Source organism: Lipophrys pholis (assembly GCF_963383615.2).
Source record: "Lipophrys pholis genome assembly, chromosome: 15".
In the NCBI taxonomy this organism is placed as follows: Eukaryota; Metazoa; Chordata; class Actinopteri; order Blenniiformes; family Blenniidae; genus Lipophrys; species Lipophrys pholis.
Genome location: NC_137642.1, coordinates 14,601,266 through 14,616,429, shown reverse-complemented (window position 1 = coordinate 14,616,429; position 15,164 = coordinate 14,601,266). Strand labels below are relative to the sequence as shown.

At 41.0% G+C, this 15,164-nt stretch overlaps 1 protein-coding gene across 1 annotated transcript in view; it reads right to left on the bottom strand.

Moving 5' to 3' along the window:
* The window catches only part of slc35f3b (solute carrier family 35 member F3b), a 50,105-nt gene extending 38,603 nt beyond the window's left edge, over window positions 1–11,502 (bottom strand). Inside the window, exons 1-2 of the mRNA XM_080481467.1 lie at window positions 11,255–11,502; window positions 10,111–10,325 (exon numbers count right to left, since the gene is read on the bottom strand). Coding sequence (XP_080337593.1) covers window positions 10,111–10,325; window positions 11,255–11,352 — 313 coding nt within the window. The 5' untranslated portion in view covers window positions 11,353–11,502. The remainder of the gene's footprint in view (window positions 1–10,110; window positions 10,326–11,254) is intronic.
* Between the last annotated feature and the right edge of the window lie 3,662 nt (window positions 11,503–15,164).

Genomic DNA, 15,164 nt, shown 5'->3' with positions numbered 1-15,164 from the left:
TTATCAGTTCAGTAAAAGTAAAACAGTGGATGTTTTAGAGAAGTACAAAAGTACAAGAGTAAACTGTAGAAAAGGTCAAATAATCTTTAACTTTATTGATACAAAGGGTTCAAATTGCCTCAAAAGATCACACACGCACGCACACACACACACACACACACACACACACACACACACACACACACACACACACACACACACACACACACACACACACACACACACACACACACACACACACACACACACACACACAATAACTATTGCTGTTATGGTATTAATGTTTTGAGTCAGGCGCTAAGTTATTTTCCAAATAGGAAGACCTGGTTGCACTTTATATAAAACACAATATTCATCCCATATTGGTCAAATGTGATCACTCTTCTACACATTCATTCTCAACAATGCTACTTTGATCCTTTCACTGTAACTCAGAACTGTAAGTCCTCAAACAAGAAGTAACAAGGCATTTTTAAGAATATAAGGACTAAAAATTACTAATATTTGCTTTCAAACGGAGAGCAATAATGCGAAAAGCTGTCAGAACTATAAATTCTCATACACCTGAAAATTAAGTCACATGTACTGTGTTACTTTCCGCCTCTGTAAATGCCAAACACAGGCGAAAGGTCTACAGTGACACACTATTTCCACATTAACGTAACACTGCTCTGGCGCTTAATTGTGCCACCGGTCGGTACATTTCATAAATGCGTTTATTATAAAATCAGTGTTTACCCTTGGGAACAGAGAAGCAGGTTTCAAACAAACAGATTAACACTTGAACAGCACAAACCTGTGAACAACATGAGCCTCTACCTGAGGAGACGAGCAGACCGCTCATAATATGTTCACTCAGTTTGTACATGTTTACTGTCCGGTGCTCTGCTTGGTAATTACACTCATTACCAAGCTCATTTCAGCTTGTCATTCATTTCAGTGTCACTCATTTCAGACATGAATAAAAAAAAAAAATTCATATATTTAAAAATCTTTTCCGATTATCTGAAGGACTATAGGATAGTCACAGCAATGTACCATAGTTAATATGATAATTAATCATCTTATTACACACTCTTACATTTCAAACTGCCGGGAGGGCTGCATATTTTTCTCAGATTTAGTGTGGCAACAAAGATATCCATAATTATGTAAAACGTTGATTTCTTCTATAATCTTCAAAGATATTAACTCACTCGATGGAAAAATGCACGCTCACTTTGTTCATTTGAAGACGACATTCATGTATGATGTGTCGAGCGAGAGCAGCATGAAGTGCAACTCTGTCACTATTTCACTAAACTTCTGTTTACTGGAGGAGCGCCTCATTAATCTGTGTGTTTCTACAGTTCTTGTGACGAACGAGCAGCCTCAACAAAGTTAGATTACCTTCAGCGGAGCTGTCTGCGTGTCTGTAGCGTATCTACTGTAAGCTCAGTGATTTGAGGACCAATGTGATTGCTATGGTGAACTTCATTATAACCCAACCTGCTCCTGTTCAATTTCTTTTTCCTGACTGTGTGAGGAGATGTACTTTGGCCACACAGCTGTTTCATTTCACAGGCAGTCCTGTTTGATTTTGAAAAACTAACGATCAGGTTCAGCCTGTTGTTTTGGTTTTTTTTGGCTCGTGCTTCAAAAGATATTTTTTGGCATAGGGGCCATTTTCTTTTTTTTTTTTTTTTTTTTTTTTTTTTTTTTTTTTCTTTTGCCATTTTTAACACACTGAATGAAATTGGAATGTTACTTTACAGAACTTAATTTCACTGTCTTTTTGATTTGTTTAAAATTAAACTGACAGCAGAGTTTGAACGTTAACATCAGTGTATGTGTGCGTCCAGATGACGGACCCTGGAAATGTTGTTATGTCTATAAGGGACAAAAACGCTGTGAAACCCACTGACCAAACTTCAGCTGGACAAAATTAATGAATTCGACTGACTCACACAGTGATAGCAGCACAGCCAGTGTCTCACAGCAACACGACAGTAATAAAACTGAATACACACTAATAAGACAGGTACAGTTACTTTCACTATCGAGTAAGTAACTTTTTATATTAATAGAAGTAACTCATAACTGTAATCAATTTCTTTGTTTGGTAACTTAACACTAGGTTTGCTACATAAAACAATAACAATGCTGACTGCTGCAGCTTTAATGGGCCACTAAGGTGGTGAGAAATCAGGCATAACTAGGTACTAATTTACCAGATCGATGTGTGTGTTCACTGTCTTACATTTCCTGAGTGAATCAGGTGAGTGGAAGCGGTGTGACAGACACTTGGCGGTCAGCGTTGGATTCTGCAGCATGTCAGGCCTGAATGCAGTGAAAGTGTTTGCTGCTCGTCGTGCACCGCAGCTCGACACTGACCCTGCATATTGCTCTCACGCAACACTGGCTGGCAGAAAAAAGGGAAAAGGAGCGTTAGTTAAATATGACGGACAAATTGAGATGGAGAGAAGTAAGCTTGTTCCAGAAAAGTGGAATAGAAGAGACATGAATATGACAGCAGTACCCAACTTTTCATAACTAGGTCAGTTGATACAACTCTTTTTTATCAAGCCATGAAAAAAAAAATAACTAAAAGGGGTAGAGACGGAGATGTATCTTGAGCTGACAGAAACAGACGGTGTATTTTGACATGTCGTTACAATTATCGTCTTATGCAGCATGCAAATTAATTAACAGAGTTTGATGTAAGTTGCTGCCATCAATACCCCCATCTTCCTCCGTGAGGTTGTCCAAGTCAGCCTCCTAATCACTTGCACAACCTCATTAACACTGTGCACTCCCCGCTTCCAAGCACGCGACTTCTCCGGCCAATACAGACAATGATTGCCGGCCACAGCAGACCCTGGACTTAATTACGCTGAGGTCGGAGTCATCACTTCACAACTTCTAATTAACAGCAGAAGGAGCAAGGAGGAGCGGGGGGGATGACAGCGGGACAGGATTTGGCATTAACCTGGCAGGATTTCCATCACAGGGCAGACTGAGCACTGAGAAAGGGGAGCGCCACCGCTGAAATTCACTTAGAGCTGCCGTGTTTCACCCTTAATCCAGAAAAACGTATGCAATAACAATACTGAGCCAAGTGGATCGCTCATTTCTTACATTTTTGTTGTAAAGCAAACTAGTTTTTTAAACTAATTCTTTTCCAGAATACTTTTTCAAGCCCACTCGTTTTGTCCTCTGCATTCACCACTTACTCCACAGTAATCATCGCACTGGGTGTCACCGAGAGCAGTGACGACGAGCCACTGCCAAAAACACGACCGGAGGTTTTCTTCTTCAAAGTGGTGAAGCCGTTCCAGCAGCTCCTGCAGTCCAACGAAAGCGTTCAGGAGCAGGTGTGTGATGATCTATGCGTCCTCCTCAATTATACATGCGACGTTACATAACAGAGACAGCTTCTACCAGAGAGGGTAAAAAAAACAAAAACAAATACACCTGTTCTAACGAACCCTGTTGAACAGGAGAAGAAACTAAATGACTGAAATCAACATGGGTTTGTTTTTTTTCCAACGCAGTGGGTAAATTACTGTGTGTTACTGTATAGAAACGCAAGTTTCTATGATTATGGTGGAATAACACAATCCGACAGCAAATCTGAAGACATGAAAAAGCCTCCACGCTTATAAAGGTTTAACAATGTGCTCCAAAATACACGGATGACTCTATGCTTTATTTATTTATTTAAAACGTGTTAAAACCGAACTAAAAATGTTCCGCCGGTAAATTCAACCTCAAAACTGGGCCAAGACACTTTGCTGAAGTTTAACTTTGTATTAAATGAAGAGAAGCTCAAAACGGCTCTCGCGCTGAATTCCTCGCTTGTTCTCTTCCTTGCTGATTTTCCAGGTCCTTTGGCTGACTGAGACCCGGAGCGGGATCATTTTCTCCTCTGCGCTTGTGCTCCCTGGCTTCCCTGGGGCCCGCCGAGACTCCGCATTTATTGATACATAAATACCCACAAGTGGAAAAACACTGTATAACTGAATAATCTCTCTGTGGAAACATGTCAGATGTTGTATAGACTTAGTATGTTGCAAAAACTCATAAATATATGTCCCTCTGCCACATAAGCCATTTACATAAAATATTCAATATATCATGATGTCCAAGTCCTCTGGGTATCTGACTTTTCAGCACATCTTATGTTATGCATATCACTAAAACATGTAGGAGTGTTTTAAAAATGCATGCTCAAAGACAGAAGAATCGTCAGGAGACGGAGCTCTGCAGGGTAATGAATTGTTTACTGAAATAGTGTGCTGTTGCAGTTTTCACTTGTTTTTTCCTCTTTTCACAGTTTTTTTTTTTGTGGATGACTTTGCATATGATCACGTGAACGTGCAGAAATTTTGATGGGGCACTTTACACACAGTGTGTGGTTGTCTCTCTCTCTTTGTTTGCCCTGTGGTGGACTGGCGACCTGTCCAGGATGTATCCTGCCCTCGCCAATGGTAAACTGGGATTGACTCCAGCTCCCCGCGACCGTGTACTGGATTTAGCGGTATAGAAGATGGATGGATGGAGTTTAAACACCCTCGACTGCACGTCAACACACTTTGATGGTTTGTGTTTTTACAGCAAACAAAAGAATATGACAGATAACCCTCTCAGTCAATAAATTCACAATGTGCATCCGTCCATCATCTATCCTGCGGTGCTGGAGCCAATCCCAGCGTACTATTGGTGATACACCCTGAACAGGTCGCCAGTCTGTCGCGGGGCAAACTCATACACAGACCATCACACACACCTAGAGCCAAATTAGCGTCACCAATTAACCTCACATGCATGTTTTTTGGACTCACACAGGGAGAACATACAAACTCCACACAGAAAGGCCCCAGGCTGTACTTGAACCCATGACAAACTCACTGTGAGGTGAGAGTGTTAAACCACTGCTCCACTGCATCCACCCATAAGATGTGCCGCTCTCCTAATGTGAGCTGATCCATCCATTTTCTATACTGTTTCATTCATGTCACGAAAGGTAAAACCAGCTCAATACAGGTGCAAATAAAACAGGTGAAAAAACACAGAGAGAGCGACAGACAATCACATGCCTGACCGATTTACTTTGTAAATTCAAACACCTTCAAAACTCTGTTTTTGGGTTTGTGGAAGAAGAGCCTGATTCAAACTGGGATATAGAGTCACTGTTTATCCACCACACAGTGATGCCCTACTATAAACTTATTGCATACAATCAGGTAAATCATTGTTTTCTCAGGGACAGAGCTTTAACAAGGTTCATCCAGGCTCATATGCAGGCCAAGTTTGAGCTGAGCAAGCAGCAGTGTGCATCTGTGTAATTACCGCCATCTTTCTCCTCAGCTCCAGCTGAGTTGCAAAGAGTTATTCTTACAGTCGGTTTGTACCTCGCCCATCCCTTCCAGCTGTCCCCTTCCTGCCAGCATTGAATATATACATGGGTACACAGGCCAACCTGCTCCGCTGTCGTGTCTCACCATGCCTAAACCCTGAGCTCAAAATAGAAGTCCAACCTCATTTCATGCCTCGTGAAGCTCTAATTTGTACCACAGGGGACACTACAAATGTGATAGATAACATGAGGAAATTAGGGAAAAGAACAAAGTCTGTTTGTCTGACAAACGGTCGGCTTTTCAGGGCAACTTGACAAAGCTGAAGAAACAATTTCATGGACAAGGGAAAAGTCTTAAATGAGAGTACACCGCTTCAATGTATGAGGACAAAGTATAAAACAAACTTCAGGCTGAGCCTTTCTTTGAATCTAAATCATATGTAGGTCATAGTAGTTCTGTCTTTTATTCAACAATCAAGGCAGAGTCCTGCAGTTCACTCTGCATTCACAGTATTGTCATATTGTCATACTCACAAGTTATGGATGCTAGAGATACATTAAGTGCACTGCGTAATATAGTTTTGTTTTGTTTTTTGCTGTAAATACAGGCGAGATCATATATACTTAAAGAAGTCATCATAAAGTGAATATTGCAAAACTTTTTGTCCAAGACGGTTCAGCTACAGTAAAATCTTTCTCATGTTTTATGGAATCCTCCGGCGAACTGGCAAAGTGATGACATGCAATTTTTCTGCACGTTAAAACAGTTTCCTTGTATCTTTTAAGAGTTAACCTGCAGCAGTGATACCAGATTCCGTTTCTCCTCACTCCGTGCCCTAATCAGTCAGAGAAGAGGACATTCGTTGATGTTTTATTAATCCTAATGTCGATAAGTCTTAGAAGATGAGTTCTTTCTGGAATTCAGCAGAAGTAATTCCCCTCAGTCGATGGACAAAAATGAGATAGAATCGATCGCACAATTATTCCTTTTTACTTTAAACCTGGCTGAAGTCTGAGTCGCAGCTGCTTCAGTAATTGAAACTTTACAATATACAGTAAATCTGTTCTGCATTATTTTGACCAATACATTTACAACCCTTTACATATACTATTTCCAAAATGGGATTTCCATTTATTTGACTGTTTATGAAGAAACATGCTTAAAACTTAGACATTTCATGAAGGTAAATTGAACCCAATGTCTTTTATTAACAACGAAATAAGTTATTTATCATAACTAATGATCTTGCGTAAGTTGTTTGTAATTGTTTTACTTTTCTTTGTGCATTATTTAATCTTTTATTTTGCATTCATTGAAATACCACACCTCTGAATGTTTTCTATCGATACTTCAGTACTTCAAAGACCGTGTATAACATTTGATGAATTTGTGGATTTCTGCAAAAGCTCTTTCCCCACATGTATCATTGCATAATAACTTACTAAAAGCATTGCTGTTATATTTGGAGAATTACACCAGTTTTTTGTGTACAATACTATTGCATAGTTTAGTTATCATACTTTCAAGATAAATGTGTCAATCAGGTGAACTGACTGGACTGAAAATATGCTTTGGCATCGTAAGAAACATAATAAAATGCCAGCAGAGCACCTAGATCAGTGTTTATCAGCACAAAATCATCAGCACATGATTATCATCAATGCACAAATGTCACTTGCTTGATACAGGAAACAGTAGTTATACTTGAGTAGACGATTCCACCTGTTTCCACCTCTGCTCCTCAGTAACCTGTGGCCCCCCGTCCCCACGTCTGAGGACGTTTTCACAGTGAAGTGGGAGTGTACTTTTCCTCTCACAGGCAAGGCAGCCGACATGATTTGTAGATTTTCCCAGATAAGATGATTGAATACAACCATTTTAGCTGCATGCACATTTATCAGTGAGGAGCAGTCTGTAGAAAGAGATTGTCAGGATGATATTGCATGTAGGCACACCAGTCAGCTGAGACCATGCTGGGGTCACATGGGCTACAAAGCCTGGCTGAAGAGCTGTGGCATCTTGGGAAAAACATGCCAGATGAATCGCTTGTATCGAGCACATCAAAAGCAAGGCTCCTCGACTGATGCTTCTTTGACATTGCATGTAAATCACTAATAGGAGAGTGACTCTCAGGCAGGTTTGAATAAAGTTTGACATGTTGGCGTTGATTTTGTTACACATGCTGTAATGTTACTCTGTGTGGAGTTGTTACATCACCCTGCATGTTTATGATCCCTGTGCAGTATCATAGGCTGTTCGGACCATAAAGGCAATCAGCACACGGCCACCTCCCATCCCGGCTCACTGCCAGCACCCAGTCCAGCTCTGTTTACTCCCCTGTAAAGAGGCAAATGTGCCCGTTTGGAAAGAGGTTCATGGTAAATGAAACAAACAGGCAGCATTTTGCACTCCGCTGAGAACCACTCAGCCTCCCACCTCTCTTGAAATCGGCCGCCAAACCACTCTTTAGCCATTAGCTGTTGCTTTGTAGTTACCGTTGAGGCCTCAGCCGTGTGTGCGTGTGTGCGTGCGTGTGTGTGTCAGGGCCGTGGGCTTATTCTGTTCAACACGTGGCATGCAACCGTGCGCAATGTGTGACTAGCGGGACTTCTGTCTCCACGAAACACAGCTGCAACACGGTGAACCAGAAAGAAGTGAAGAGTCGGTTTATTTGGACTCCGGCACACGTTCGTTTTACTTGAGGACTGATTTGTTAGAAAACAAGAGAAAGCTGAGTGAACACAACACTTCTTGAAATGTTCAATTCATGAACATTTCTCCCCAAATTACATGGCTCAACACAAGATATGTGACGCAACAATGCGACAGATCGTGAAACCTTTTACTTATGGCATTCAATAAAAGGGGTAGAGAATATTTTTTTTTTAGACAATGGTGTTGTGAAATAAATCCCTGAAGGGTTTTCTAAGATAGAAAAAGTGTGTCTTGGGTTCATTGACTTTAATAGAAATGCAACAGTTCTAACAACCAATGAAAGGTATTATGTCTTTTCAGAAACGGCTATTATAGGCACATTGCCATGAACCTGTATATAGATGATAATGAGATGCTTGAATCACTGAACCATAAAATGCTAAATTTACTGTACACAGTTTTACCCTGAAAACACCATATGGAGAAATCCTTCTAAACAGCTGTCTCATATACTGTATATGTGCTTTCAATCATTCATTCATTCTTTAATTGCTTGTTATGTCATTATGTGTTTCATTTTATTTTAGTCATTAAACTTTTAGTGTTTCTTCAGCCTCAGTTAATCTCTTCTCTTTAAACGGCATGTTCAAGTTGGATGAGTCACTGGAAGAAACTGACAGTACCCATCAAATAGTATAAATATGAAGTTGCTAATAGCACATGCAGGGCTGAGCAGAAAGTTTGGGGTTGTTTATGACAAAATAATATTATGAATCTTACACCTAATAAAAGATGAATAGCCAAACAGACTGGTGTGATATTCCATTTTGCAACAACGGTTGTGAAAAAGAGAAGAAAGCTGAAATCTGATTTTAACAGCAGCTGTCCTGTTAATCCATGGTGCTCACATTAGGTATAGGCTTATGGATTTTGAGGAAGCCCCACGGTTGTTTAATATTGCAGCCTCATATGAAATTTACAAAGTTTACCACCAGTTACCAGCTGGAGGCTGTCAGTCGGCAAAATCCTCCCGACTAAATACAACCGTGTCAGAGCTATAAAAACAAATGAACGTCAGACTGTCACTTGTGAGGGCTGCGGTTTGTTGCCGCACCGCCACAGCAGCATCCCAGATGAAGCATCAGAGCAGGTGAAGCAGCAAGCCTTGAGTTCATCGCATCATGAAGGCAGGATCAGCAGTTCAGGCGCTCAATGCTCCACACAAAAAAAAAAAAAACACGATGTAAATCGACTCAAGCGATGCAGAAAAGCACAAATAGGAGATGTGTTGACAGCATTTTTTTTCTTCTTCTTCTTCAAAGAATCAACTGCTCAGAGCAGCATTCTCGCTGTCTGACTCCGAGCTCAGCCAGCTCCAGTGAAGCACAAATGAGCTCCACACTTTCTGCTGCGACACAGGCACTTTGGCAAACTAATTCACAGAGTTACAAAGAGTGCAAATTCAGTCACGGTGAAAACAACGGCAAAGCCGGTGACTGACGTCAAGTGTGCCTCTTTATCTCCTCTTCCGATGAGCAGGACTCGTTTCTTTAGTGTCTTATGTGCATGCATGAACTACGAGCGTGAAATGTTGATTCGGCGCAAATCTTATATGCTGGACATTTGTAAGCACATCTGGACTACTGCGATTTAAAGAGCCATTGCCAGCAGCCTTTGAAATCAAATAACCCAAAGCACAAGGTTGACTTTGTACCATCCAGTAACCTGTGACTGCTATGAGTGTGCTGCAAGCACACGCACAGAAGTAAAGAGACAAGTCCCAGCCACGCTCTGTGTTCCAGTTATTTGAAATGCATTCAGAACCCTCTGCCCGTATCCACCCACATACAAGGACAATAACATCCAACTCTGTCAGCTGGAAAATAACCATCCATGTTTTTATTAAATCATTTATTACCCTTCCTATGTAATCTAATGAGCATCTGCTTCCTGCAATAACTTTTCCGCCTGGTTCTTATCACACTGAGATCACCTGACCTCTCATGGGCCTCAGCATGAAACCCTGCATGCCCCACAATCACAAACAGCTGTGTGTGAGTGTGTCTGTGTGTGTGTGTGTGTGTGTGTGTATGTGTGTGTGTGCTGACACACTCACTCTTGGAGCTGGCACTCCACGGCTGGTATCCATAATAGCCGGTGATCCGCAATATTCGCTCCTCTATGGACGCGCTGTTGATGTCCTCAACTGAGCGGGAGGACTTGAGGTCCTCTTTGATGGCCTCGTCCACCACCAGGTACTTGAGCTGTCTGAGCTGTGGGCTGATGTCCGAAAGCCTTCTGGGGCTCACGTCGGGCGACTTGCGCATCCCGCTGGGAAGAGAGAACGAGAGGCGGCAATGTTACAAGACGAAGTGAGGCCGCTTGGCAAAGGGAAAGGGAGTCTCTGAACCCTGTATGCGACTCTGTGATATAAGAGGTCTCTTTTGGGAAGCCGGGGGAAGTCGGTGTTGTATGTGCGAAAGAGAGGCCGGCGTCAGGGGCCCCTGCAGCACATCTCTCGTACAGTACAGAATTCATCATCCTTCAGTGGCCCTGCGTCCGCCACAGCACCACAAGAGAAAGACACTAAGCTGAAGTGACTGGTCCTGCAATAGTTGTATACCATGCACCGCGTGACCTCTATTATAGTCTTATAGAAAAACTAATGAATCGATCATGAGTGATTTGAAGGGATGGGGGAGCAAACATTGGTGACAGCTCTGAGGATGCAGGATCAGTTCTCATCACAGCAGATCCTCGGTCAGTTTCATCATGTAGAAAAGACACACTCAGCAGTGTGTGCAGCAGGTGAGAGATACTGAAAGGAGCAAATGGAAACTGCACCGATATAGCCCTATTGAACTGTTTACACCTGGCAAAGTAGAGCAGTGGAGACTTAATGGCCTTTTAGGTCTTACAAAACCAACAGCATGTGACAGCAAACTTGATTTAATGACCCACTAAGAGGAAAACCGTGAAATATAGCGATGAATTTTCTCTTTTGCTGCAAAATCCTAACCCTAGACCCTTATAATTACTGCAGAACTCCCCCCAAAAAATCTTGGTAATAAGTTGAAATGAAAACACAAGATCAAATTCACAGTTTGCATATGTAGATAACTGTAATTTATAGCGCATCTGCCTGATGAAGTGAATCCATTTTTTTTTTTTTTTTTTAAAGCATCTGTGAAAGCAAACGCTCAACAGGTTGTCCCGCCTCCTGTCGATAGGATATTTGCAAAAGTTTAAAAATGTCTTACATGGGCATCAAAGTGGTGGGAGGTCCAAGGTAGCACATACAATCCCGGTGGGGCCGCCCGACACGGTCCCACACCGTGCCCTCTATATCCCCGTACATCTTCAGTCCGGGCGGCTGCAGTCTCTCTCAGTCCTCGTCCTGACAGGCTGGAACCAGCACCATGGTCCTGCTGCTGCTCACTCCAAACTAAACATATGCCCGCCTGGCCACCACAGCACAGACTGGCTCCAACAATAACCGCTGCGCTCTGCTCTGGATGCGCCCGCAATACCGGAGGCACTGCAACAGCGCCATCTACCGGATCCACACGCGCGTTCACGATCTGAAATGGGGAGCGTTTGCAAATTTGCTCATTTGTTTTTCTCTACTTTCCTGTCAAACTGTCACATTCAGGTGGACACGGCAGCTCCATCTCAGCTCCAGACGAACAAAACGCATTTATCTGAAGTCTGAAGTATTTATTCATTTTTATTCTGTGACAATTCCAATTAAATGTGCTTATAACTGTATCACCTGCTTCCCAGGGTAGTTTCCTTCTAAAAAAAAATACAATCAATCAAAAAAAGTCATGGGATGGACTGCATCCTAAAATAATCCAAATCTTTCTGATAATCTGTCAAACTGCTAAACATCTGCTTCATTTGTCTCTTTTGTTTTTGAATATTTCTGCCAGTCAGAGTACTGAAACATTTTGAGTATTGACACAGAGTACCTGCCTTTTTGATACTTTTTCATTTATAATTTTGCATGCAAGTGGGGGCAACAGGAACAAAAATATGTAATTTCCTTGCATAATTTTCCTCTGCCAGGTGTTTGTTTTCATTGCTGTTGGTTGTCTGGTTGCTTGCTTGGTTGCCAGGATAACTCAAAAACATGTTGATGGATTTGGACTTTATTATTTTTATTTTTATTTATTTTATGGCAGGCTAACATATAATGGGACACGGAACAATTGAATTAAGGACCAGGTCACAGTCTTGCAAGGAAATAATATGTGCTTTTTGAGTCCGGATCAGAAATATCGATAAAAATTTGTTAAAAGTTAAAGGGAAAATAGCATGCATAAAAGCACATTTGTCTAATTTCATATCTCTTGTAAGTGGATTTGACATGAATTCAAACATTAAAGTCTGTCTTGAGCAAAATCATAAATTGCATGTTAGATGACTTATCTGACCATTAAAACCACTTTAAAAATTCTGGCATTCAACCAAAACTTTGGGATTAGACAAAGCAGGTGCATTGCAAAAATTGGAGCTTATGGATCCTCACACATTTCAAGCTCTGCGTTATTTTACAACAGCTAATATTGTTGTATGATTGCAAAAGAGTACATTTAAAAAAAATTTATTGTAACAATCCCAACTGCCCAGGTCCAGAGAGTTTTTTCTATTCCTTCACAGTGATGAATCATGCCAGCACATTTACCAGACAACTTTTACCAGCGACTTCTGCTGTATTTGAAGAGCCTCCGGGGTCCCCTTTGTTCTATTATTCATAGTCTTCTTTTTTTTCTTTTACCTCACTTCAGCAGAATTTCAAAGCAAAGGCAAGGCCCATGTTTAAAACGTTCAAGTGAACTGCGGTATAAACCGAAACGGCAGAAATACAGCTTACTTTCAGTACAATCAAAACTAGTTAGAGGGATGTCGTTGATTACATCCACTCAGAACTGTGCTTCCAGTCGCCTAATAGGATAATTATGTTCGCGGGTGGTGATTATATGCAGCAGAAAATGTAATTCAAATTCGGTCTCTGTTCAGAACGGTGAGCTGTGCACAACTGTGCACACTTGCAGTACACTTCAGGATTCAAGGTTTTTATTGGCCACATACTCACTCATACTTAGTGCGATGCTCAAAGAAATATTGTATTTTGGCAGCACACTTAAGATACATTTGATCTATATCTATAACTATATCTATATCTATATCTATATCTATATCTATATCTATAGCTATAGCTATATGTTACATACATACATACATACATACATACATACATACATACATACATACATACATACATACATACATACATACATACACACAGACATACAAGTAAGAGAAAATAATAACTGTTTAACATAGAGTGCAAACTCTCTGTTTTACATTTTGTATTTCATGTTAAAGTCAAAATTACGTCATGACTGTCTCAGTAATTTTAAATAATCTGTTGAGTTTATTATTTGTAATTAGCGGGAATATTTATAAACCATGCACAAAAAGCAATGAGATTAGTGTTTGCTATATCATTTCTTTGTTGTCATGCTGTTTCTGGCAATAAAGTCTCTTGATAAGGCTTTTACAATATTTGTAAGGAACATGCATTTGTGGGATGAGCTCCGTAGTTGACAATAAGAGTTGCACACATGGCAAATCTGCCAAATCAGATTTTCCATTTGTGCAATGTTTATATTCCAAGCTCAGAGCAGGTAGGATTCGTGTCCTTTTTTGCTTAACATAGTCAAGAAGCACATGCAGCTCCAGCAATCAGGAACAGTTGAACTGTACCTTGCATGAATGGAGTTGTGTTGTCCATACATCCCAGGTCTGTGCTCCACTCTCTGCATTGCGTCGGCATGGTGTGAGCTCCTGACTGCAGAGCGTTGGCTATTTTTTGAAGACAAGTTTTGCATGGATCAATGACCAGCCACACCTCACACTTCCACAGGAGTTGGGGTAGGTGTGTGTGTGTGGGCAGAGGTGGGGGTTGGCGGGGTGGGGGGTGGGACCTCTGCTTACTCGAGCAAAATAAAGTGGAGTCCAGTCATCAATAAGAGGGTCAACACCTCGCATCGACACTTTCAGGGAGGAGAGGATCAAGTTCATCTTGCATAATGTACCTTTCAACATCACAGCTCAGCCTCGGCTCCAGATCAATTCTTGATGTACAACCTTCTTCTTTGCCAAAACTCTTGTGGACCCCTTTCCCTCAGAGGCAGCTCATACATATCAAAACAATTGATCTAAAGGGTTTTTAAAATATTCAAGTCATCTACTGCTACCCCAGTGTATCATCTTTCACTTCAGCAGCCCCCTGATAGTGATCTAATTGGTTTCCCAATCTGCAGGGCACTGCACTCCTTTATAAACACAAGTCTGACATGAAGTTTGACCAAAATGCAGTAAAATATACACACTGGCAAATTCTTCACTCACAAATGATCAGAGACACTAAATATAATTATCTGACTATGTATATGTTTTTATCAAACTCATACAATCAGCCTTTCCCTGGCTGATGTTGAGACTTCAAGGAAAGTGCAGGTGTTACTAACAATAGCACCAATGGCTCCGTTCCATTAATCATCAATGTGTTAAAACAGAGAGCCAACGTTGACAGTGCCAAGGCCTCTGCCTCCCCTCGCTGGAATGGAGCCATTTGTCATGTTATATGGCATCTGTTGTTAAAGTGACATATATGTCAAATTAAAGCAAAAGGTGCCGAGAAGGTTTTTTTTTCTTCTTCACAGCAAACATGATGACCTGTGCAAGGCAACAAGTATACAATTCAATTCAATTCAATTCAATTCGATTCGATTCGATTCGATTCGATTCGATTCAATTCAATTCAATTCAATTCAATTCAATTCAATTCAATTCAATTCAGATTCGATTCAATCCATACATAGCAATTTAAAGGCAATTTACATTCAAATAGAATATAGAAAAACACTCCACAATTATACTGAAAGCCAGTCTTGGGGAAGGAGCCACAGATAGTAAATTCTTTGCTCTGTAGCCTGAGAATCCTGCAAGCAAGAAATGTGTGGAGAAAAGATAAAGAGAGAGGAGAGAACAGAAACTAGAGAGAGGGAGAGCACTGACTAAATTAAAAAAAAAGCACAAACTGGATTTATAGTAGGGTTATGATCACAAGTATTATGCAAACTTGTTCATTGTCAGCAA